The sequence below is a fragment of the Carlito syrichta genome, unplaced genomic scaffold (assembly GCF_000164805.1).
Source record: "Carlito syrichta isolate Samal-C Ts95f unplaced genomic scaffold, Tarsius_syrichta-2.0.1 Scaffold309834, whole genome shotgun sequence".
NCBI lineage: Eukaryota > Metazoa > Chordata > Mammalia > Primates > Tarsiidae > Carlito > Carlito syrichta.
Genome location: NW_007253930.1, coordinates 68,920 through 96,500, shown reverse-complemented (window position 1 = coordinate 96,500; position 27,581 = coordinate 68,920). Strand labels below are relative to the sequence as shown.

General features: G+C 38.7%; 1 protein-coding gene across 1 annotated transcript in view; it reads right to left on the bottom strand.

Moving 5' to 3' along the window:
• The window catches only part of IMPG2 (interphotoreceptor matrix proteoglycan 2), a 106,047-nt gene that overhangs the window by 32,301 nt on the left and 46,165 nt on the right, over positions 1-27,581 (bottom strand). The window contains exons 7-9 of the mRNA XM_021717522.1: positions 23,882-24,043; positions 19,204-19,262; positions 16,593-16,613 (exon numbers count right to left, since the gene is read on the bottom strand). Of these exons, the coding sequence (XP_021573197.1) occupies positions 16,593-16,613; positions 19,204-19,262; positions 23,882-24,043 (242 nt within the window). The remainder of the gene's footprint in view (positions 1-16,592; positions 16,614-19,203; positions 19,263-23,881; positions 24,044-27,581) is intronic.

The following is a 27,581-nucleotide window of genomic DNA, read 5'->3' as shown; positions in this document are numbered from 1 at the left end:
GAAAAAATGTGGTACATATACACGATGGAATACTACGCAACCATAAAAAAGAACAAAATCATGAATTTCGCAGCAACCTGGATGGAACTAGAGTCTATAATTCCTGAGTGACCTCTCACAGAAAACAAAGATCCGAGTATCACATGTTCTCACTCATATAATGGACCTTGAACATCCAATGTAATACTATAAGAAAATGACTGATGGTACTGGGAAACTATGGGGGGGAGGGAGTTGGGATTAACAGTAGCAAATATCTGTCTGGGGAAGGGGAAACACCTCTTATCAACAGGGTGCCTGAATGAAATGTAATTGTACACCTAACCCTTAACTGTACCCCACAAAACCATAATAAAAAATATTGATTTAATAAAAAAGAAAAGTACTCAGAGGTTGATTATGACCCAAAGGGAATAACCTAAGAGCACAAACTCCAGAGGAACAGGATGAGTACTGAGTCTGAGACACCCCACTCCCAACGTGATTCAGCCACAGGACAAAGGGTGTGGTCAGAAAAGGATGAGGAAGATCTCCAAAGAGATCAGTGGTGAGTCTGGGGTTGATCCAACCCACTCCTCCCCAGTAATCCTCTGAATGTCAGACCCACACAGCTGGGGCGAGACTGAGAGGGATGAACCCAGGCAGGGCCTGGATGTCAGCTCACTAGGAGGACTCCACTCCAGGATAAGCCTGACTGGGGTGCCCCCCAGCCAGAACCTGGGGAAGAGACAATCCTGTACCTCCCTACCAGAGGGGATCCTCTGACCATACTAGAGTGGGAGGGGAAGACTGAAGCCCCAATCACCCCCATTGCCCCCTCCTCTTTCTCTGGGTGGGACACTAGAGAGATTGTGAATGAGGCCAAAGTTCTGCAGGAGACAGCAGAGGGACAGCTGAGAGGAACAACTACAGAACCTGCCACAAGAGGGCAGGGTTTTTTCTTTGTTAATTTGTTTTTTAAAAATATATTTTTCCTTTCATGCATGTGTGTATATGAGGGGTTTGATCTGCATCCCCCCCCACTCCTTTTTTTCTTTCTTCTTTCATTTTTTGTTTTCTGTTTATGCATGTATGTGAAGGATTGAGTGTTCATCTTTCAGGGTTTTTTTGTTTATTTTTTCTCTTTTGTTCTTTTTTTTAGTTCAATGTGTGTATGAATATATGTGTGAGGGTTCAGTTTGAATTCTTTTTTTCTCTCTCTCTTTTTCTTCTTTCATTTTGGGTTGGGGATGTGTATGTGTGTGTTTCATTTTTCTGTTTTGATGCTGATGTTTTTGTTTGTTTTGTTTTGCTTTGTTGTTATTCCAGTTTGTTTTGGTGTGTGGGGGTATGTATATATTTAATTTTTGCTTTAGCATTTTCTCTTGTTGTTTTGTGTTTTTTTTTAATTTTTGTCTATCTCATTTAATTCTACTTTTCTCTGTTCTCCTCATTACTATTACTGTATCTTAGACTCGGGGAACACACTATCCATTGTATCATCATATAGAGTGGTGGTAGGGAGTGGGTCTCAAGGAACCCATAATTAAATCAGTGAATATTGTCATTTGCAAGTAGTTTCTGAATCCTAGCTTCCTATCCGCCACCTTATTCAACTCTCAAAACTACAAGAAACAGTAAAGCTTTCCACCCTCAGCCTGTTTCAAAATAGAAAAAATTCAGAGCCCTGATCAGGGAAGAATAGAGGATTGAGCAAATGTCAGAAGTGAAAGTTTCTCCCTGCCACTGAATAATGGAACTAAAGAGAAAAGAAAGAGATCTGTAACCGATTAGGAAAAAAATCAGTGGCGGAACACTGGTAATTCCCAATGTTACAAAGAGAAAACAACTGAAAAATCAGACCTAAGAGCCCAAAGAATGGACATCACCAATGACAGGCCCCAGAATACAACAGGGACTAGGGAATGGATGGAAGGAGTGAATAGGACTCAAGAAAGACAAGATGCAACACTGAAAGGACTTGTAGCAGAGATTTTGGCCATAGAAAATTCCATCCAGGTAATAAAAAATAAGATGGGAAGCATAGAAAGCAAAATTAATCAAGCAGAAGAAAAGAATCTCAGAACATGAAAACCAAAACATGGAATTAATCCAATCTGTAAAAAACATAGAAAGAAAACTCAGAGAGAACAAAGCCTCCAAGAGATGTGTGATTATATCAAGAGGTCAAACTCATGCCTGATTGGTATCCCAGAAGAAGAAAGGGAAATGGAGAACACCTTGGAGCAAGTATTCCAGAAGTTATCCAAGAAAACTTTCCCCCATCTCACCAGAGATGTGACTAGCCAAACATAAGAGATACAGAGGACCCCCCACAAGACATCAAATGAGAAGACCAACCCATAGGCAGACACATAGCAATACGCCTACACAAAGTAGGCACAAAAAAATACTAAAAGCAGCAAGAGAGAAAAGTCAGGCTACCTATCAGGGAAAACCAATCAGAATAGCAGCACCTATCAACAGAAACACTACAAACTAGAAGGGACTAGAGTCCAATATTCAAAGTCTTCAAAGATAAACCATTTCAACTAAGAATTTCCTACCCAGCCAAGGTCAGTTTCATCAACAATGGAGAATTAAAATCTTTCTCAGACATCCAATCCCTAAGAGATTCCAGACCAGCTCTACAGAAGATGCTTAAAAAGGTATTAATCACAGAAAAGAGAAAAAAGAATGACCACACACTTCCCAAGAGAACAGCTGAACACAGAATCAAGAGAGAATACATCACAACTGCAAACTTGAAAAAAAACACTTACTTCAACCCAAAAGCTAAAAGAAAACAAAAAGACAAACAAAAAAACTTCATAAGACCCTCATGACAGGATGAAACAATCACATTTCAACAATCCTGAATGTGAATGGAATAAATGCACCACTGAAAAGATACAGAATGGCAAACTGGATTTTTTTTAAATGACTCAAAATACATCTAGGAAACTCATCTCTCCATAAGAGTAGCACACAGATTTAAAGTTAGAGAATGGAAAACAAGTTTCCAAGCGAATGCATCACAAAAGAAGGCATGATTCGTGATCTTAATATCAGACAAAATAACCTTTAAGCTATCAAAAATAAAAAAGATATTGAAGGATACTACATAATGATAAAAGTTTCAGTCCATCAACAAGAAATATCCATCCTAAACACATATGCACACAACACAAGAGCACCAACTTTTATAAAGTAACTACTAAGTGAACTAAAAAAAGATATGGAATCTAACACTATTATAGCTGGGGATCTAAATACTCCACTAACAACCCTAGATAGATCATTGAGGCAAAAAAAATCAACAAAGAGATTCCGAACCTCAACTTGACACTTGACCAATTGACTTAATAGATACCTACCCAGAATCATCCACTCAACAACCAAAGAATATACATTCTACTCATCACTACATGGAATGTACACCAACATCGATCACATCCTTAGGCATAAATCAAGCATAAACAGATTTTCTAAGATGGAAATACTGCTATGCACCTTCTCAGACCATGGTGGAACAAAAATAAATATTAATAACAAAGTTCCCCCAAAACCCACAAATACATGGACACTAAACAGCAGGATGCTGAACAACTACTCAGTCAACACAGAAATCAAAATGGAAATTAAAAGATACCTGGAAACAAATGAAAATAAAGAAACATCCTACCAAAACCTCTGGGGATGCCATGAAAGCACTTCTGAGGGGAATGTATATCTCTATGAATACACATCAAGAAGTGGAAAGATCTCAAGTTAGCAACCTAACAAATCACTTAAGGGAGTTGGAAAAACAAGACCATCAAAACCATAACTTCAGCAGAAGAATCCAGATCACCAAAGTAAAAGCCAAAATACAGGACATAAAAGACAAAAATATCATAGAAAAAATCAACAAAACAAAAAGCTGGTTCTTTGAAAGAATAAACAAAATTGATGGGCCCACTAGCCAGAATGACCAAGAAAAAAAGAGAAAAATCTCAAATAAACACAATCAGAAATACAAAAGATCAAATCAACTGACCCCAAAGAAATACAAAGGATTATCAGAGACTACTATGCACACCTAAATGGAAACAAACATGATAACCTAAATGAAATGGAGGACTTTCTGACATCACACAACCTCCCAAGGTTGAAACAAGAAGACATTGAGACAATAAATAGACCAATAACAACCCAGAAAATTGAGTCCATCATAAAAAAGCTACCTATGAAAAAAAGCCCTGGACCAGACCACTTTCCTCTGAATTCTACAAAACGTATAAGAGGAGCTGATACCAATCCTATTGGAAGTATTCCAGGCAATTGAGAAATACAGAATTTTTCTCATACCATTTTACGAAGTTAATATCACACTGATACCCAAACAGGATAAAGATCCAACAAAAAAAGAGAACTGCGGGCCAATATCCCTTATGAACATAGATGCAAAAATTCTCAAAAAGATTCTAGCAAATAAGATCCAACAATACATCTCAAAAATCATCTACCATGACCAACAACAGGATGCAGGGCAGGTTCAATATCCGCAAGACCACAAACGTAATTTAATATATCAACAGATGTAAAAAACAAAAGCCACACAATTATATCATTAGATGCAGAAAAAGCTTTTGATAAAATCTAGCATCCCTTCTTGAAAAAAACCCTCAAACACCTAGGCATAGAAGGAACATAGCTCAAAATAGTAAGTGCCATCTATGATAAAACCACAGTCAGCATATTGCTAAATGGGAAGAAACCGAAAACATTTCCCCTAAAAACTAGAGCAAGACAAGGCTGCCCACTCTCACAACTCTTGTTCAACATTGTATTGAAAGTCATAGTTAGAGCAATTAGACAAGAGAAGGAAATCAAGGATATCCAAATAGGAAAAGAGGAAGTTAAGGTATCCCTCTTTGCTAATGATATGATCCTATACCTCAAAAACCCAAGAGAATCTGTCAAAAATCTCCTTGCACTGATAAAAGACTTTGGCAGAGTCTTGAGGTACAAAATAAATGTGCAAAAGACAGTTACATTCTTAAACACCAACAACAAGCAGGCAGAGAACCAAATAAAAAGCAAAATCCCATTTACAATGGCCACACAAAAAATGAAATACCTCAGCATTTTCCTAACCAGAGAAGTGAAAGACCTTTACAGTGAAAACTACAAAACACTGTTCAAGGAACTCTAAGAAGATACAAACAAATGAAAAAAAAATTCCATGCTCATGGACAGGAAGAATCAATATTGTTAAGATGTCCATTCTACCACACACAATCTACAGATTCAATGCAATATCCATTAAATTACCAACATCATTCTTCTAAGACCTGGAAATGACAATACAGAAATTCATATGGAAACATAAACAATCACGAATAGCCAAAACAATCCTCAGCCAAAGAAACAAGGCAGGAGGTATCACACTTCCAGACTTCAAACTTTACTATAAGGTTACAATAATCAAAACAGTTTGGTATTGATACAAGAAAAGGTATATAGACCAATGGAACAGGATAGAGATTCCAGAAGCAAAGCCTCAATTCCTCAACCAACTCATCTTTGAAAATGCCTCCAACAACAACCAATGGGGAGAGAAGAACCTATTCAGTACAAGGAGCTGGGAGAACTGACTGATCATATGCAGAAGACTGAAACAGGACCCCTACCTATCACTATACACAAAAAATTAACTCTAAATGGATCAAAGACCTAAACGTATGGCCTCAAACTATAAGAATCTTAGAAAATGCAGGAGACACCCTTATGGAAATTGGAACTGGCAACCAATTCCTGATCAAAATCCTAATGCCCATACCATAAGTAATAAGATAGACAAGTGGGACCTCATCAAACTGATGAGCTTCTGTAAAGCAAAAGAAACCATCAAGAGAGCAGGGAGACAGTCCACAGAATTGGAAAAATATTTGCCAACTGTATATCTGACAAAGGCCTAACATCTAGGATCCATAAGGAACTTAAAAGTGCCAAAAGGAAAAAAACAAACAGGCCCATTAAAAATGGGCAAAAGACATGAAGAGAAACTTCTCAAAAGAAGATATATGGGCAGCTAACAGACCCATTAAAAAGTGTTCAGTCTCCCTCATCATCAGAAAAATGCAAAGCAAAACCACATTGAGATACCACCTAACCCCAGTAAGTTTGGCCATCATTAATAAAACAAACAACAGATACTGGCAAGGATGCAGATAAAAAGGAACACTTCTAAACTGCTGGTGGGAACACAAACTAGTGCACCCTCTTTGGAAGACAGTGTGGTGACTTCTGAAAGGACTAGAAACTGACTTTCCATATGATGCAGCAATACTCCCTATTGGGAACATACCCAGAAGAACTCAAATCATTATACCCAAAAGATACCTGCACACGTATGTTTGTTGCAGTTCTATTCAGAGTTACAAAAACATGGAACCAACCATGCTGCCCACTGAAGCTGGACCAGATTTTTTAAAAAGTGGTACATATACACAATGGAATATTATGCACTCATAAAAAAGGACAAACATAAGAACTTCGTAGCAACTTGGATGAATTTAGAGTCTATCATACTCAGTGATTTATCACAGAATCAAAGAACAGAGTACCATAAGTTCTCACTCATAAGTGGACCTTGAACAATTATCATAAAACTATCAGAAAAAGAATGGCAGTAGTGGGAAACTGCCAGGGGATGAGGGGGTGGGACTGGCAGTTGAGGGAAACTGCCAGAGGAGAGAGGGGCATACCTCATCAACAAAGGTACCTGCATAATGAACATTTGTATACCCAACCCTGAATTGCACCTCACATCTTTAAAATTAAAAAAAAATGTTTTAATAAAAAATAAAATTTTTATTGTTTCAAAAAAAATTTCCATGCTCATAGATAGGAAGAATCGACATTGTTAAGATGTCCATCCTACCAAAGGCAATCTACAGATTCAACACAATACCCATTAAATTACCAACATCATTCTTCTCAGACCTGGAAATGACAATATACAAAAATTCATATAGAAACATAAACAACCATGATAGCCAAAACAACTCTCATCAAAAGAAACAAAGCAGGGGGTATCACACTTCCAGTTTTTAAACTTTACTATAAGACTACAATAATCAAAACAGTTTGGTATTTGTACAAGAATAGGCATATTGACCAATGAAAACCTGAATTTCTCAACCAACTCATCTTTAACAAAGCCTGTACCACCAACCACTGGGGAGAGGAGAACTTATCCAGTAAATGGAGCTGGCAAAACTGGCTGGTCACATGCAGAATCTGGAAACAGGACCCCTACCTATCACCAGACACAAAAATCAACTCTAAATGAATCAAAGACCTAAACATAGAACCTCAAACTATAAGATTCTTAGAAAATACAGGAGACACCCTTATGGAATTCGGAACTGCTAACCAGTTCCTGATCAAAACACCAAATGCCCATGCATTTGTAGATAAGATAGACAAGTGGGACCTCATTAAACTGAAAAGCTTCTGCAAAGCCAAAGAAACCATCAAGAGAGCAGGGAGACAGCTCACAGACTGGGAAAAAATACTTGCCAACTGTATATCTGATTAAAGCCTAACATCCAGTCTCTACAAGGAAATTTTCCTTTTTGCCAAAAGGAAAAAAAACAAACAGCCCTACTAAAAAGTGGGCAAAAGACAGGAATAGACACTTCTCAAAAGAAGATATACGGGTAGCCAACAGACACATGAAAAAATTCTCAGCCTCATAATCATGAGAGAAATGCAAATCAAAAGCACACTGAGATACCACCTAACCCCAGTAAGAATGGCCATCATTAATAAACAATAACATACACTGGTAAGGATGCAGAGAAAAAGAACGCTTTAGACTATTGGTGGGAATGCAAACTAGTTCAACTTCTTTGAAAACCAGTGTGGCAATTTCTAAAAGAATTAAACATTAACTTTCCATTTGACTTAGCAATCCCCCTTCTGGGAATACACCTGGAGAAAATCAAATCGTTCTACAAAAAAGATACATGCACACACATGCTTATTGCAGCACTATTTAAAATAGAAAAAGCATGGAACCAACTGTGCTGCCCATTGAAACTGGACTGGATAAAAAAATGTGGTACATATGGAATATCACGTAGTCATAAAGAAGGGCAAGCATGGACTTTGCAGCAACTTGGATGGATTTAGAGTCTATCATACTCAGTGATCTATCACAGAAACAAACAACAAAGTACCACATGTTCTCACTCACAAGCAGACCCTGAACATTTACCATAACACTATAAGAAAGGGATCAGCAGTAGCAGAATACTGCTGGACTGTGGAGAGTGAGGGGGGTTGCACAATATCAATAAGGGTGCCTGATCCCAAACCAGGCAAAGTGGGGACCAAAGGAAGGTCCAAACTTTACCTGTATGATGACCACTTGTATACCTAATCCTGAATTGTACTCCACATCTAAAATAAAATAAAATAAACAAAATATTGGCTGGCTGTGATGGCACATGCATATAGTCCCAGCTGCCTGAAAGACTGAGGTGGAAAGATCGCCTAACCCCAGCAGATCAAGGCTGCAGTAGCCATGAGTGTGCCACTGCACTCCAGCATGGGTGATAGAGTAAGACTCTAACTCAAAATGTAGCATAATCAAGGTATTTACATATATAAAGAAAGGTATCAGCATAATGAGAAAGATATCTTGGAGTCTAGGAAAAAAGAAATTAGTCAACTAATTTATGTTACTGTGACCCAGTGTTTTGGGGCTTCCTTGTAAGTTAGATGCCTAGATCTGGCTTGCTGATACTGGCTGTTAAGATCATCCAACTTCATTTTTCTGATGTCAAGCTTGCAAGGAAATTTTTTATTGTAACTCCTTACAAACTTTCCTATGGGGAGAGAATGCATGAGGCAGCCAATGCAATGTCTGGTCACCTGGCAGATATATTTCTCATTTTTTATAGCTCAGTGGGGGTCCTAGAGACTTCATTGCCTTCTGTGGTTTGGTAAGCACACATGGTCTTAGGAGATCTCTCCTCTCTGGGAGCACTGGCTGATCTGGTCCTGTCCTGGCCTACATGGTGCAGATGACACCCCCTGGAATGCAGGGAACACCATGAAGGCGACACTTTCACCTACCACACAAGCAGCCCGGCTTCTTTGGCTTTTCTGCCTCACTCTGAGAACTTCAGTACTGTCTTCCTCCCAGAGCTGATAAACTACCTCTTCTCATGCAGCAGGGCTCATGGTTTTTCAAAGGACCAACTGAGCACTTTGCCACCCTGATGCTCTAAGTAGTAAAAAACACCTGCTTGTCTCTAGAACTTCCCATGATCCCTCAAGCAAGTAAAGTCTTTTAATTTGGTACATCAGAATATGTTGACTCCAAGGTAATTCCCAATCTTCTTCATAAAGAAGTAAATTCAGTAAAACATGCTAACATAACCACGTGACGGTTCCAAGGTGGAATAAAACAGTAAGAGGGACAGGGACACCTGCTGGTCAGAACTCAGCACACCACATTCCCCTGCTCTCTGTGGGATGTCTTTCTGATGCACGGGCCAATCACAGGCACATACACTACTCTGACTCTGCATCCTCATACATTACCTTCTCTCTGCAATGCCTGTTATGGCCTGTCTTCCCCTGTGTTCGTCACATACACATGAACACACACATTCATATACCTTCGCTTGGCTTTTTTGCCTCCACTTAGATGTTACTTCCTGGTGACATCTTCAACATTCCATCACTGAAGACACAGTTGGTGCCCATGCTCTTATCTCCCCATCAACTGAATACACATCATTTTCATTCAGTCCTCTATCCCTGGCATCTAGCATAATGCCTGGATCACCATAGATCAATAAATACTTTTGAAAATAATTCTTTAAATGGTCAATGTTGTTCACAAGTGCAGGCAGATAAGACGAATGGATATGTGCCACTTAAATGACAATGTATAATGCTCCTGACTTAATCTGAAGCATTTGCAGACACTAAATATAAAAGAGCAAGCTTTCACTCTTAAAATACGCACATATTCTCTTCATACATTTGTGTCTTCTGAGTAATCATCTTTTTCTTTTAGTTCTTTTTTTAAATTTTTTATTCTAAAGATGTGGGGTACAATTCAGGGTTAGGTATACAAATGTTCATTATGCAGGTACCCTTGTGGATGAAGTGTGCCCTCCTTCTCCCCAGCAGATTTCCACTACTGCCAACTGAGTAATCATCTTAAGGACATTATTTCATAGCCACAACCCAACTCCCTGAGGAGATGCAAGCTCTTCTCAAGCTCAGAGGGACAGACCATAACCCTCTCCTTGGCATATTTACCCAACCTATTAAACTGACTTCTAGTGTTAACATGACTCTAAGACAGGAACACAGGGATAAGAAGAAAAAAGCAGGAGAAGAGGCAATGCCAGTTAGCACTTGAGCTTGTTCCCAGTCTATGCAGAAAATCAGACAAGGAGAGTCAAGCATTTACTGGAAGCTACCATGTGCCTTGCATGACTTTTAAATATTATAGGGAAGGGATCAAGAGAAATGTTCCTGGATCAAGAAATCTATGCAAATCAGGCAGCCTGGAATAGATTAGTGGCAAAATATTTTTGCCTCCCAATGTTTCCATTGGATGTCTACATGTAATACTTCTATTATAATCTACCTTGCCTAGTAAGAATAAACTCATTAAGGAAGATAAAATACCTCAGTGAGATGCTACAATTTATCACCACGTTTGTGTCTTGGAAAGAAAGCTCACAGAAATGCATGAAAGACCAGGAAACCATCTATTCTCAGGGCCAAGAACTTCACTGCAACCCAGAACAGACTGAGTCCTGGCATGATAAATGGAGTACCAAGATGTCTCAGGATGAGGGACAGAATAAAAGAATGCCAAGAGGCCAAGGAAGTACACAAGAAGAAGAATACAAACTGGTAGACAAAACAGCATCTGATTAAAGCAAGCTGTGCTGGCTCTCCACACTCAGCAACTCCGAGTTGACCAACCACCACTAAATCACCATCTTTCATCTTCTGAACTGGACTGAAATAGCTGCTGTGCAGAGGAGAGTTTCTGTGTCCCACGGCTATTTCCAGAGACATCGGTCACATGGAGGTGAAGTTCACCCTTTTCTATTCCCTCACCTCAAATGCCCTGATTGGTTGTTTGACAATATATTTTTAAAATTAAAAATAGTGCTATCATATCTCATCAAGATCAACCAAAATATGGATATTTCAGAGAAACTCAGACATCTCTTCTTCTATAGCACTTCTAGAAAGTAGGTATACACATTTTTAAAAATTTATTTTATTTTTAAAATGTGGGATACAATTCAGGTTTAGGTATACAAGTGGTCATGGTACAGGTAAAATTTGGGCCTCCTTTTGGTCCCCATTTTGCCTGGTTTGGGATCAGGTACATTTATTAACATCATATGCCCCAACCCCTTCCTCTGGCAGTTTCCGGCTACTGCCAATCCTTGCCTTATAGTATTATGGTAGATGTTCAGGGTCCACTTATGGGTGAGAACATGTGGTACTCAGTTCCTTTTTTCTGTGATAGATCAGTGAATATTATAGACTCTAAATCCATCCATGTTGCAGCAAAGTTCATAAATTTGTTCTTTATGTTTGCATAATATTCCATCGTGTATATGTACCAAATTTTTTTATCCAGTCCAGTTTCAATGGGCAGCATGGTTGGTTCCATGTTTGTGCTATTTTAAATAGTGCTGCAATAAACATGTGTGTGCAAGTATCTTTTTTGTAGAGTGATTTAAGTTCCTCTGGGTTTATTTCCAGAAGGGAGATTGCTGGGTCATATGGAAGGCTATTTTCTAGTTTTTTTAGGAATTACCACACTTTTCCATAGAGGTTGAACTAGTTTACATACCCACCAACAGTTAAGAAGCGTTCCCTTTCTCCACATCCTCACCAACATCTGTTGTTGTTTGTTTTATTAGTCATTGCCATTCTTACTGGGTTAGTTGGTATCTCAATGTGGTTTTGATTTGCATTTCTCTGATGATTAGTGAAGTTGAACATTTTTTTTTTCATGTGTCTGTTGGCTGCTTATATGTCTTTTGAGAAGTGTCTATTCGTCTTGTGCCCACTTTATTATGGGGCTGTTTGTTTTTTTCCTTTCTGCATGTTTGAGTTCCTTTTAGTCTCAGTGGTATACACTTTCAAAGCCTGGAGCTAAATTTATAAATTGTGTATACTGGTTGGCTATGCTGTTGATTCACTTCAAATGGGCCCTACCTACTAACTTAACATAATGAGTGCATTTTGAAAGAGGTGCAGAGCAAATAGAAAACTTCATATGTATATAAATGCTTCTGGAATGAGGGAAGGGGGGCAAGGACATGTCATATACTCTAGAAATAGACTTGTGTGTTACATTCATTCATACATAACTCTAAATTTACGTATACTAAAAAGTTGCAAGTACATTCCATCAACTGTCTAATTCCTGACAACACTGAACAAATTTTGAAAGCCGTTCCTAAGTTAACAATTCTAGGCCAAGCTTGCTGGCTCAGTCTGTAGTCCCAGGGAGTCTTTGGGAGGCCAAGGCGAGTGGATTGCCTGAACCTGCAGGTTCGAGGCCAGCCCAGGCAACTTGGCAAGACCTCGTCTCTACAATAAAATTTTAAAAATAGCCGGACGTGGTTGCATGTGTTTGTAGTTGCAGCTACTTGGAAGGCTGAGGCAGAAGGATCATCAGAGCCCAGCAGGTTGACACTGGGGTGGCCATGAGCGTGCCACTGCATTCCAGCCTGGGCGAGGGAGTGAGACTCCAACTCAAAAAAAAAAACAAAAACCAATTCTGAGTAGCACAAACAAGATGACTGACTGGAGACACCTGGTACGCACCCTCCTACCCCAATGCGCGCGCGCACGTGCACACACACACACACACACACACACACACACACACACACACACACACAAGGATGAAGGCAATAGATAAACAGCTAGCGTTTGGCTGGAGAGCTGAAGGGAGAGCACTGGAGTGCAGGGGGGAATAGGCACCTGTGGTACCCAGGGGACAGCATGGAGACACCCAGCCTCTGCACTTCCATCTCCACCTGGTTTGGATCAGCCCAGAGACAGGAGGAACTTCCCCTTGTGGGCGGGGGTGGGGAGGGAAGTGGAGGGGTGGGGGAGGGAGGTAAGCAGAAGAAGCTCACCAGCCCATTGCCACCACAAACGCCTACAGTCCTTACTACAAGCCCTGAGCCCAGTTGCTGGGAATTCACATACTGCATTGTTCCAAAGTAGGAGTATAAGGTGTGTGCTCCCCACCCACATCCACAGCAGGCTGTCATCAGAAAGACAAAACATAGCCAGTGCTATGCAGTGAAAGGCAATATTTACACTCTGTTGACAGGAATGTAAACTAGTACAATCACAATGGAGAACAATATGGAGAGTCCTTACAAAACTACAACTAATTCCAGCAATCCCAATACTGGGCATTTATCACGAAGAAAGGAAATTAGTATACTGAAGAGGCTGCACCCCATGTTTATTGTAGCATTATTCACAAGAACAAAGATATGGAATCAACCTAGGTGTCTATCAGCACACACACACACACACACACACACACACACACACACACACACATATGTATAATAGAATGCAATACTATTCAGCCATAAAAAGAAGGAAATCCTGTCATTCACAGCAACATGGTTGGAACTGGAGGACATTAAGTGAAATATATTACAGGAACAGAAAATTAAACACCCCATGTTCTCACTCATATAAGGAAGCTAAAAAAAAAGTTGATCTCATAGAAGAAAAAAGTAGTACAGAGGACACCAGAGACTGAGAAAGTTATGGGGAAGAAGAGGTAGGAAGAGATTTATCAAAGGGTACAAAATTACAGTATCTAGGAAGAATAAGTTACTGTGTTCTATACCACTATAGTATGACTATAATTAACAATAATATACAGTTTCAAATAGCTCCAAGGAGGATACTGAATGTTTCCAACACAAAGAAATGATAACTGCTTGAGACGATGGATGTGTTCATTTCCCTGATCTGATCACTAAACTTTACATGTATTGAAACATCCCTGTGCACTCCATAAATATATGTACAATTAGTACATCAATTTTTAAAAATAAAGAGGAGAAAAAAATAAATCTCTCTTTATACACACATCAAAATGACTAAAATAAAAGACAGTGACAACACAAAATGTCGGCCAGGGTGTGGAGATTCTGGGTCACTCCAACTTTGCTGGTGAGAATCTAAAATTGTACAGCCACTCTGGAAAGCAGTTTGGCAGTGTTTTGTAAAACCAAACATCTACTCAACCCTCAATCCAGCAATTGCATTCTTGGGCATTTGTCCCACAGAAAAAATTGTATGTTCATACAAGAACTTGAACACAAATGTTCAAAGCAGCCTTACTCATAATAACCAAAAGCTAGAGACAGTCCAGATGTCTCTCACTGGGGACATCCATGCTGTGGACTACTACTCAGCAATAAAAAGGAACAGCTTGGATGAATCTTAAGGCAATTATGCTGAGTACAGAAAGTTAGCACTCAAAGGTTACCTATTGTATGTTTCCATTTATATAATATTTGTGTAATAACAAAATTATAGAGAAGGAAAACAGAGTAGTGGCTGACTGGTTAGGGATGGAGGATGCTATGGCTTTAAAGGGATACCACAAGGGAGCCATGTGATTATAGAAAGTTCTGGATCCTGATTGTGCTGGTGGTTATACAAATATACACATATAAAATTAAACAGAACACACACACACACTTACAAGTGCATACATAACAAACTGGCTAAACTGTAATGACCTCTGTGGATAGTACCAATATCCATTTTCTAGTTGTGATATTGTACTACAGTTGTGCAAGTTGTTGCCTTTGAGGAAAATTTGGTTAAAGGTACATGGGATCTCCTCAGACTTTTTTTTTTTTTTTTTTGCAGTTTCCTGTGAGTCTTTAATGTCAAAATAAAAAGTTTACAAAAATATTTTTAAATAAAAAACAATTCTATCATAAAACCCAATGACTTTATGTTGAATGGTCGCCTGTATCCCTGCAGAAGCTTATCCTATCTTTTGATCATTGTCTTAACACCAAAATTTGTGTTGGGTTTCTTTGTTTGTTGGTTGATTGGTTGGTTTTTTGGTTGTACTGAGATGAGATCTTACTATGTTGCACAGGATAGACTCAAACTCCTGGGCTCCCAGAAATCCTCCCACCTCCACCTCCCAAGTAGCTGGGATTATAGGCATGAGCTACCTTGCCCAGTTTGGGATGTTTTAACATTCTAATCACTCCAAAAAAGCAGCAATTAAACAGTCAGGTCTTTTGGTTGAGTGCAGACTATCAACACATATCACTATAATATATACATACAGAGCAGTTTACATACACTAAAAGTACAGAAACCCAAGTTCCAATTGCCTAGGTAGAAATATGTGATACCTTCTAGTTTTATTACTTATGGCAAGTCATATTGCCTCTCTGAGGCAAACATTTCCTCACCTCCAAAAGGAAAGTGAATATTAATTCTCATTTTTACTATCCCACAGGGATATAAGAAGATAAAGTAACTTAAAAAAACACCACTTGGCATGTCTCTGAAAGCACTTTTCATTAGACTGTGTGATCCTAGAGTGTGGAAACCAAGAGATATTTATTTTCCTATGCAAGATTTACCCAATTACTAGGTACTTAACAAATACTTGTTAAAATAATGTAAATAAAAATTAGGAAGTCAGAAAACCCTTTTGAATATATTATAATGGAGAAGTAGTACTATATCTCTAAACATATCTATAGTTAGTCAATGAATTTGCTTCATAAATTTTATGTTAAACTTATCAATCTTCCAAGTGAAAGTGAATTTTAAGTAAATTTGGAATCCAATGGCAGAAATGACAAGCAATCTCCATAAAGGTATTGATTATGCTTTTATATTATGCTTCTTCTAAGAAAGTCCAGAGAGCAGTTATTTTTTGTACATGTACTATTATAAAGATCTGCTTTCTCTTCTTCATTTACTGCCTAAAGAGACACTTGATTATATTATTGATAGATGCAGTGTACCTGAAAGTATTTACATAATTGCAAGTTATTTTAAATTAGGTGTAACACAATAGTTAAAAGTACTTGTTGGTCACAGTCTATAACAGAGGTCTATAAAACTATGACCTGTGAACTAACACTAACCCACTATCCATGAATTAATGGATTTTACACTTTTTTACTGGTTGAAAAAATTTAAAAATAAGAATGTTTTGTGACACAGAAAAACTATATGAAACTCAGATTTCAATGTCCATAAATAAAGTGGAGCACAGCAAGTCTCACCCATTTCCAATACATTGCCTATGTCTACTTTCACTGATAGTGGCAGAATTGAGTGGCTGTAACAGAGACCATATGGCTTACAAAGTTAAATCCTTTACTACCTGATCCCTGATCTGTACGGAGCTGAACAGTGATACGGAAACTGACATAAGACTTGAATCATGCTCCCCTGGAGCTGGGGTCTGTGATATTTACTAAATTACCCCCTAATTCAGTGGACTGTACAGAAAGTGCCAAGAAGTACTCTACCTGTCATGTTCCTTGGGGGACCTGAAAATAAAAATTGAAAATGTTAAACAGAGTTTGAGATAGTAATTACCATCACATCATTCTCAAAGTACACATTCTTCATAAATTTCCTCTGATTTTCTTTGAAATCCTTCCTTAAATGAAAATGCTTACATAGTATCAGATAGTGACAAATTCTTATAGATTTAAGGAAGTGAGCAAAGGTGTGAAATAGATTCTATTTTTAATCCAGTGATCTTTAACCTCTTTTAAACTTTGTTTAAAAGTACCTTTACACTATACACATCTGGTTATCTCCTCATAAGAAAATTGTTTTCAGTAAATCAGCAGAGGTCTTCAGTGGTTGGCATTAAGAAAAATGGGAACCTTCTTTTTTGGGAAACGATGTATAATGTAGTATTAAAATCAGATGGTACTGTTAAGAGTAGGGTAAATGTCAGGACTGACTATAGACTATAGACTATTTCACAACTTTAATATAATATTAAATATTATATTATGTAGCAGATGCTTAAATAGAACTTGAACTGTGCTAAGCATTTTACAAAAATTAATTTGTTTAATCTTCATTAAAATTGATGAGTATCACCCAATACAGGTATAGAAACTAAGGAACAAAGAAGCTAAATGCTCAAAGTATTTCAAAATCATTTTTAATAAAGTAGGATTAATAGGAAATTGTCTTTTTTATACAAATGAGAAGTCCTGGAAATACACCCAAAAGCATCCAGCCAGAAGTGCAGAGGCAGGACCAGAAGCCAGGAGAGTTGGCTCCAAAGGCCGTGTTGCCCTTCATCTGCTGCCAGACCCGGGAGGTCTTCAGGGGCCTCACATTCGCTGGCTCTCATCTGACCTCATGGCTGGAGGCAGCATTTGGTGAAAACTGCTAAGGTTGACCTGAGAGATTGGCATGGTGTGAGAGTAGGCAGGGGGTCAAACCATCCTGCCAGGCCTCTCTTAACTAAGCCTGCACCACCAACTAGCTGAGCACTCTTGGGAACATTATTTAAATTCCCTGTGCTCTGGTTCCCCTATTGGATAATAACTATCTTATAACATTGAGGCTGGAATTAAAGAAGAGAGAGAGTACATATAAAGCCTGGCACGCTGTAAATGCCATATAAATGTTTTCTGCTATTCCTGGTAAACCCAGAAGTTCTGACTAGATAGAACATGCCAAAGTGGTGATGGTGGCATGGTTCATTATGATAATTACGTTGCCAGACAGCACAGTGGACCCACTCATGCTCCCTTGCATCCAATCTCTGTGCCATAGCTGTCATCTAAGTCCCAGTGTTGAGTCCAGCATGAAGATTCAGAGCAAGAGCTAACAAGTCAATCACTTTGTTTCAAAATTCCTCTTCTGCCCCAGTTTACAAGCTCTTGGACTTTGGCTTAATATGTCATCCCTTTCCACTGGTAGTAGTGGGATACTGCTGGGGTGGGGGAAGGACACAACACCAATTAGGGTGACTGATCTCAAACCAGACAAAGTGGGGACCAAAGGGAGGCCCAAACTTTGCTTGTATGATGTCCACTTGTATACCTAATCTTGAATTGTACCCCACATCTTTAAAATATGAAAAATAGCCAGACTCGGTGGCTCAGCCTGTAATCCCATACTTTGGGAGGCCAAGGTGAGTGGATTGTCTGAGCCTGTGGGTTTGAGACCCACCTGGGCAACTTGGTGAGACCTCATCTCTACAATAAATCAAAAAAATTAGCCGGGCGTGGTAACGCATGCCTGTAGTTCCAGCTACTAGGAAGGCTGGGGCAGAAGGATCACTGGAACCCAGCAGGTCGAGGCTGCAGTGGCTGGGAGCGGCCACTGCACTCTAGTCTGGGTGACAGAGCGAGACTCCAACTTTAAAAAATATAAAATAAATATAAAAAATAAAAATCTTTCAGTCATTTCATCCTGTTTCCTCCTCTACAAAATGAGTATTAAAAATATCTATCCAGGGCAACCTCTTCAGGTCCCCTCCCACTGTGGGAGTTTTTCTGTCCTCTCAATAAATCCTGCTTTCTTAAAAAAAAATCTAACCTGAGAGGGTTGGCGATTAAGTGAGCTCAGGAATGTGAAATGCCCAGAGTAAAGTATTCACTCAATAAATGTTCACATGTATTATGCTGTGAGAAAAGCAAGGAAGAAATGTCTTTAAAAGAGGTCTCTTTGGTCCACTCAGAACTCTTGTGTTTGAAATGAGGACTAATGTATCCCTTCCAAAGAGGCCTTCCACAAAGATGTCCAAATCACCACAAGTTTCAGGAGGACCTGAGGCCACATCTAATCTGACTTTAGTCTCCCATCAGTGCCAGATAAGAATGGTGTAATTTGCCAGTAGCAGACTGGGGACATGATTTCCCAAGTTCTTATCCTGGCCCAACTCCATACCGAGTATTTCTTCTTGAATATATTATTTTGCATTTTTCTAACTCAGTTTCCTCACCTGAAAAGCTAGCATCAAGTATACCAATTTACCAGAAAGCACATTGAGTTACAGCATTCGAATCATTTGTTGCTAGGATGTATATGATAAACACAAAAACTATTCTATGTGGGAAAAAGAATGCTACCAAGTATGTGTATTTTTAGGATAAGTCTATTTACCTAAAATCAAGTATGCGAATTTCCTTGTAGCCTGGTAACCCAGCAAATGCATTTTCAACCTGTTAAAAATTAAAAAAAAAAAATCACAACTATGTAGAAATGTGAAAGAGTATATAGAAAATGATGCTTTTAAGAGTAGAATAAAAAGTGTACTGTTTACAACTATTAGAAGCTTGCACATATACATAGACACACATGGATCAGAAAGCAAAAACACTGCAATAGCTACAATGCTAGAAAATCATTTTTGCCCCAACACTGCCACATTTTCCTTTGCCATTTTAGCTTTGGACATTTTATTATGCTTTAATATTAATTTTTTCTAATTATGAAAGGCATACTTATTAGCAAAGCACCGTTTTTTCCTTATGCGATGAAATGTGGGAAAAAAAATTTTGTTTCAAAAGAAGCTGTAATAGCATTTTAAATTGTTATTGTTTGGACTAGACACTCAGCCACAACACACACACACTGACAAACAGTTTAGTGGTTATTTTCTGCAAATGTGAAAGTGCCTGGCTGCATCTGTTTCCTGTCCCTACAACACATGAATTCAACATTACAAGGCCCAGAAGAGAGGCCTTGATGACTACTCATCACAAAAGAAGTCATGCAGCAGTGGTCAGGTAACTCAGTTACTTAGAAGATCAACTTATAAGGCCAGGTGTGGTAGCTCACACCTGTAACCCCAGCACCAGGAGGATTGCATGGGCCCAGGAGTTTGAGACCAGGCAACATGGCAAGACCCCATCTCTACAAAAAATTCGCCAGGCATAGTGGCTCATGCCCATAGTCCCAGCTACTCAAGAGGCTAAGGCGAAAGGATTGCCTGAGGTCAAGAGGTCAAGGTTGCGATGAACCATGATCACGCTGCTGCATTCCAAGCCTGGGTGACAGAGTCAGATCCCAACTCGGAAAAAAAAATCAACTTATGAGCATCAACTCTGCAGGAACCAGTTTTATCACTGAGTCTTAAAATCCAGTCATGTAACTCCATAGGAGCTTAGTGACTGGAGGGTGAACAAATAATGCTAGATTGGACTAAAGATATAAAAACAATCAGGTGAGGCACAAATACATATTTTAACAAAATTGGATATTTAATATCTAACATTTCAGAAGGTGACAACCTCTCCAGATAGGTCACTAGGGGTCAATATCAGAACAAAGGAAGTAAGTTCATGAACTTTGGCAACATCTCGGGGCTTCTGCTTTTAACCAAATCCTCAGATAATCAGGAGACTGGGATTTTTTTTTTTTAACCTTGCTTCACTGAAGATCTTCATGCCTTAATAAAGAGTCCAAACCCATGAAACTTTCTGGATACATAAATTTGCCCTTTACTCTCTGAAAGAGAGAAGTGTTAAAATTCTTACAGTAAGGGAATGGGGAGGTGGAATCCACCGAATCAGAAATCAGAGGACTGAGGGTCAGTCTCAGCTCTGCTTTTAGCAAAAGAGAAAGAGTGTAATTCAGTGGGAGGAACATGGGCTTTGGTGTTAGAAAGATTTGGGGTTGAATAATTTCTGATTCAGTTACTCTCCAAATGGGTGATCCTGACCAAGTTAGTTGAAATATAATAGTCTCGGTTTTCTCATCCATAAAATTAGGATACTGTGTTCTTCTTTTATAGAACGAATACTGTTCTGACTACCTACCACATCAGTTTTTATAATATTAAAATGAATGTACCTAAAAGTGATCCATTAACTGAAAAATGCTATACAACTGCATGTTAACATTATTACTAACCTCCCCCACCAGCCTAGGCTTTGCCATCTCTTGAGAGTTAATGTGTATAGTTATTCTAATTTGTCACATCCAGTTGGGTACTACACAGGGCTCCAGTTGCAAGAAATAATTTTACTTTATTAGCATCAACATTAATAATCAATATGATGCATAGAGTGACTGCTATATGTCTGGTACTCTGCAATATTATTTAAGTCCCAGCAAAATCCCAAGATATGCATATTATCCTAATTTTATGGATGAGAAAACTCAGACTATTATATCTCAACTAACTTGGCCTGGATCACCCAATTGGAGAGTGACTGAATCAGAAATTATTCAACCCCAAATCTTTCTAACACCAAAGCCCATGTTCCTCCCACTGAATTACACTGCCTCTTTCTCTTTCCCCTGCCTCATGGTAAATATGTTTTAGATTTGAGACTAAGACTGAGAAAACTGAAATTCACTATAAATCCTTCCTTGAATTAAAATGAAAGGGCCTCAACCGGGCTCGGTGGCTCAGCCTGTAATCCCAGAGCTTTGGGCGGCTGAGGTGAGTGGATTGCCTGAGCCCACAGGTTCGAGACCAGACTGGGCAACTTGGCGAGACCTCATATCTACAATAAATCAAAAATTAGCCGGGCGTGGTAGCGTACACCTGTGGTTCCAGCTACTTGGAAGGCTGAGGCAGAAGGATCGACGGAGCCCAGCAGGTTGAGGCTGCAGTGGCCAGGAGCGTGTCACTGCACTCCAGTCTGGGTGACAGAGTGAGACTCCAACTCAAAAAATAAATAAATAAATAAAATGAAAGGGCCTCTGTAGAGTATTTAAAATTAAATTAAATTAAATTTTAAAAGGAGCATTAAGCCAGGCATGATGGCTCATGTCTGTAATCCCAGCACTTTGGGAAGCTGAGGTAGAAGGGTTGCTTGACTTCATCTCTACAAAAAAAAAAAAATCAAACAATTAGTCAGGTGTGGTGGTGCACCTGTAGTCTCATCCCAGCTATCCAGGAGGCTGAAGTGGAAAGATCATCTGAGGCCAGGTCGAGGCTGTAGTAAACCCGTGACTGTGATCCTGCCACTGCACTCCAGCCTGGGTGACAGAGTGAGATTCTGACTCAAAATAAAAATTAAAAATACACTTTTTAAAAAGGAGCACTTTGGAGGCAGCAGGGAATAGGATTTTCTCTTCAACTCCTAGAGAGGTTGAAATGACCATGAATGAGTTATTTGACCTCCTGGGCCTCGTCTGTAAAATGGAGATGCTTCTCCACATGGCCTCTGTGAGCAAACGGACAGAAAGCAACCTGTAGAGCATAAAGCACTATGCAAGGACACTGCATTGACATTGGGATTGTTCTCAGGTACCAGCACTCTCAAGCCCATCACACCAACCTACCCTCTCTGATATACTTTGTGTTGTCCCAAGCTCATCACACCTTTTCCTCCTCTTACCTTATCCTCATCTTTTAAAAAAAAGTATAATAGTTTCTAAAACCCATCCTCTCCAAGTAGGCTTTCTGTCTTCTAATAATACCTAGAGAAGCTGAGAGAAAATTCCATGTGATTACGTCTTGAAGGGAACAAGCTGGAAGGCCCCCTTCAGTCTAAAATATGACCCTGCCTTTCCTGTTCCACACAAAGTGGCTGTTGGTAGACATTTCATTCCAGGCAAGGTGATGGGGCGGGGAGGTGGGTGGACATAGGGCGCTCAGCCAGAGAAGAAGGTGCTTCATGGTCGGTCTAGACTCTTCATCACCCTCAAATCACCTCAACTCGACTGCTACCTACCTCATAAAGTCCCTGCTGGAGATGTTTTTCTAAGTGTTTATTGAATTTTCTCTAAATCTGTAGTCATTCCACACACTTGTCTGCCCAAACACAAAGGCGTATTAAGGTTCCTTAATCAAAGGGCAGAGAAAAACCAGACAGCCAACCCAAGACACTATCTGATGCCAGGTGGCCACTGGCCTGGCTGACATTTCTTCCACATACCATACAGTCTTGCAACTTGGCCACACCGCTAGGAAAATGGATTGTCTGGCCTACACTCTCCATGTCTGATGACTGCAGTGATGCTGTTTGGCTGAGAGATGTACATTTTTATTTCCCATCTGGGCACAGTGTCTAGGAAATTAATCCAGGGTAATGAAATTGACAAACTTGGCCACAAAGAATCTCATCAAGAAGGAATAGGAAAAAATAAACAGGAAGAAATGATGTGCCCCGTAATCAGATAAACAGGAGTAAGTGGGCATTCAATGCCTTATTACACAAGAGCAAAGGCAAAATAGAAGGGGGTCAATGGATCATTTTCAACTGAGAGAATCTTAAATTTAAGTCCATAAAGAATTTTTCAAGAAAGTAAAGTTAGAAATGGTCAAATCCACAATTTTTTAAAAATTGCCTTTTAAAAAATATCTCCAAACAAAGAACAGAGATAGGAAGAAAATTTATTTCTCTTTGGATGCCCTTTTGTGCTTCTGAACTTTGTATCAGGTATTACCTAAGTATTAACTATTAACATTTTTCTATTTGAAAAAAAAGAATACTAAAGGCGAAATTGTTTAAAGTTAAGTTTGATGTTCCCTTAAGAGAAACAATACACTGTATGTAGTTTCTCAAAGAAGAAAAATATTGTCAAGTCAAAACCATGCTATAGAATATATTCTTCTTTGGCTGTGCAGCAAAAGTTGGAAGTAGCATTTATTTGTCAGCAGATGGCAAGACTTTTCTTTCTATGAAAGAATCATGTGTCCTTCTGTGAACTTTTCACAGAGCTTTCTGGAAAAATGGCTAAGTGACCACCCCAGGAACCAAGTAGACAAACAGCATGAATCCCAAAACCTACCTTTAAACAGCATTGTGAATATGAAAACCTACATCAACAACCAGAAAACTGTCTTGTGTACTCAAAGTCAAACAAACAACAGATCACCTACCTCTGAAATAAACTCCTCTGTGAGGTGCTGGTGGTGGAGGCTGGAGGGATCCTGCAGTTCTTCCCTGTATTGCTTCCCCAAAAGGTGAATACTGAATTCTGCAATTTGTTCAGCTGCTGGTTTTGTGGATTCTTCTACCACAGTCTCAATTTCATTGCTAATCTGGATGTTTAGAGAAAAAACAATAAATGCCAATGTTTATTCATTCAATCAACATTTATCGATTGCCTACAATGTGTCAGACACTGGTCTAAAGGCAACTTCTGATGATGACCTTCATATAGTAGTTGACTTCAGGACAAATTGGGTGAACTTCAAGACACAGGCTAATGTTAAAATAACTATGCATTTGTACATTCCTTCAAACACACATTAACCAGTTCAGAGGAAGGTAAAACATTTTTCACAGGAAACCATCAAAGTGAATCAAAAAGGAGTTGACTCTATTTTTAATCATCATCTAAATATAGTCTAGAAGGATAGTTCTCAAACGTTTTGGTCTTAGAGCCCCTTGAAATTCTTAAAAATTAATGAGGTATTTGGGTATGTTATACCTATAAATATTTACCAAGCAATCATTTAAAAGAGAAATTTTAAAAATAATTTGTTTATTTAAAAATAATAATAATCCCATTACATGTAAAAATAAACAAAACACTCAGCTACAAAAAAAAAATTAGTAGGAGTGTTAGCTACTTGGAAGGCTGGAATGGGAGGATCACTTGAGCCCAGGAGTTCAGGGCTGCAGTGAGCTTTGGTCACGGCACTGTAATCCAGCCTGGGTGACAGGGTGACAGGGTAAGACCCTGTCTCTTTTTTTTTTTAAGTGTGAAAAATGACATAATTTATATTTTTGCAAATTCTTTAATGTCTAGCTTATTAGAAGACAGCTGATTCTCCTAACTGTCCCTCCATTTAATTGGTTGCAATATGCTGTTTTAGCTACATGAAAAAATCTGACCACAAAGAAATATGCTAGGGAAGGAGTATATTCGTAGCCTTTTCAAATAATTGTGAAAATTTGTTTTTGATACTACACCAGACCCAACAAACGGTAATTTCTTAAAAGTTAATTGCTATGTGGAATCTAAAACCATATTCAGCAAACTTTTTGTACTCTGCAGTGTTCAAATCCAAGCTTTCCAGTGGCCAAAGCTTAAATAATGTAAGCAACAAAATAAATATTGGCTACAACCCAAAGAATAAAATAAATAACCCATGAATCTATCTATACTGATATAAATAAGTGATTGGGTAAACAAATGAAGCGACAACAGTTTCTTTCTGTGTGTGTGTGTGTGTGTGTGTGTGTGTGTGTGTGTGTGTGTGTGTGTGTGTGTTGGAGTCTTACTCTGTCGCCCAGGTTGGAGCGCAGTAGCACGTTGTTCACAGCTCTGCAGCCTTGACCAGCTGGGCTCAGGCAACCCTTCTACCTCAGCCTTCCAAGTAGCTGGAATCACAGGCATGAGCCACCATCCCAGCTAATTTTTTGATTTATTGTAGAGACGAGTTCTTGCCAAGGTACCCAGGCTCGTCTTGAACCCTTGAGCTCAGGCAATCCTCTGGCCTCTGCCTCCCAAAGTGCTGGAATTACAGGCATGAGCCACCATGCCGGGTGGCAACAGTTTCTGACAGAGTAATTCCAACTAATAAAGGGAGGAGGAATGAGAGAAGTAGAATATCACCACTAGAACACTACAGTAAGAGCTGCTGCATGCAAAATACACCCAAGCTGATCTAATCCAAGGGCCTCCATTTTGAAACACAGGAAAACCAGGAAATGAACAGGATGGAAGACCACCTAAGGAGTCACAGCAAGCCAACTGCAGAGTCAGGAGCAGAACATGGGGAGTTTTCTTTCCACTGCATTACTTCTCATCCCTGATGGATCATATAATTCAAGACCTTCAAAACTCCAGACCGGTAAAGAACCTCCCAGATCCCACCATCCCTCTGATATCTGAACTCTCTCTGTACTCTCCCGGGCAATTGCTTCTCATCAATTTAAATGGCTCTGATGAGAAAGAAACATGTCTTTCAAAGGCAGACTATTATACTTCTAAAAGCACTCAGGGTTGGAAATTTCTTAATACTAAACCCTAAAAGTTCTACTTATAGTTGAATCCTACAAGCTCTACCATTGATCCAGATTCTTTAATCTTGGACACATATAAAAACTGCTGTCCCAGAGAGTCCTTCAAATATACACAGGCAGCTACCGTGTCTTCCCTGACTTTTCTCTAGTTCCTCTCCTCCAGATACTTCTCCGGCTCTTAATGTCTTTCTTAGAGTGTGGCACCCAATTTAATTGTCTAACCAATTAAAATATGGTAGAATTACCACCTCACTTATAGTAAACTCTTTATTTCTGTTAAAGCAATCTAAAGTTGTATTAGCTTTTACTAGTTTGGTCTTGTTTTTCCAGTAACTGCATCATACTACTGTCATAGTAAGTAATAGCAATAGCAATATCAATTATAAAATAAATATCTTAAGTAATCTTACTGCTGAAGAACACCTAAAATGCTGAATACATTTTTAAATGGCTTTAATGCATAGTTGTTTTGCAAGAAAATTAGAAAACGAACCAACAAAAAAACCCAAGGTGTCAAAGAAGATAGATTACAGAAACCCAGAGAGATGATTCAGTATTGGAGGTGGTAGCTTCCATGGAGCATATACTGATCCTTTGTGGTCAAGCCTTAGTTTTAATCCCTGCAAAGGGATAAGAATGCAAAGTAGAAGGTTCATCCATGTTGAAACATCAGATCAAAGACTCCCAAATAAAGCAAAGATGCTATATACCCAATGGACAGTTTGAACAATATAGACTAAACTGAAAGAAGAATGAGTGAACTGAAAGACAGAATTAATGCAACATAAACAAAGAAATAAAAGTTCTTAAAGAGTTAAGAGACATGAGAGGTAAAATGAGGAGGTCAGATGTATATCTAGTTGCAAGAGGTAACAGCTGAGAATGTCTTCGAATGTATTAAGGACATAAAGCCTTGCAAGGAAATGCAGCAAATCTAAAGTGCAATAAATGCACACTTATATCCATTTTTGTGAAACTGCATAATCCAAAATACAAATGCACATCTGTAAATGTGTATATATACGTGTGTGTGCATATATCTTAAAAGTAGCCAAAGAAAACAACCAAATTGCACACAAGGAAGTGGCAACTGAACTAATAGTTCAGTTCTCAGTAGCAACAACAGAATTCAGAAGGCAGGAAAATAAAAGCTTGACTAGCAACTCAATCCAGAATTGAATACAGATTCTTTCTAGAATAAGAAGATGATAAATATCTTTCTAGAATAAGAAGATGATAAAGAAATATTTGCATGATCAAAAACTGAGATAGAACAGTGAGAGACTCTTACTAAAGTAATTTCAGAAGTATATATTTCTGGAAGTTATCCCAGAAGAGTGGTCTAAAATGTAAAAAGTAATTTTAAGAAAATAGAATCATAAACATCTAGGTAAATGTGAAACAAACTTTAACTGTATAAATCAATACAATACAGTCTAATCTGTAGGATTAAAAAGAGAGGGGGAAAGAGAACAAAAACACACCAAAAAATAGCAAAAAATAAGTCAGCAGGGTGTTCATTTGAATTACAATGCTTTAATATTCCTACAATCTCAGAATAAGAACAAAAATTTTGAAAAAATTAAATTTTGTGAAGTTTAATGC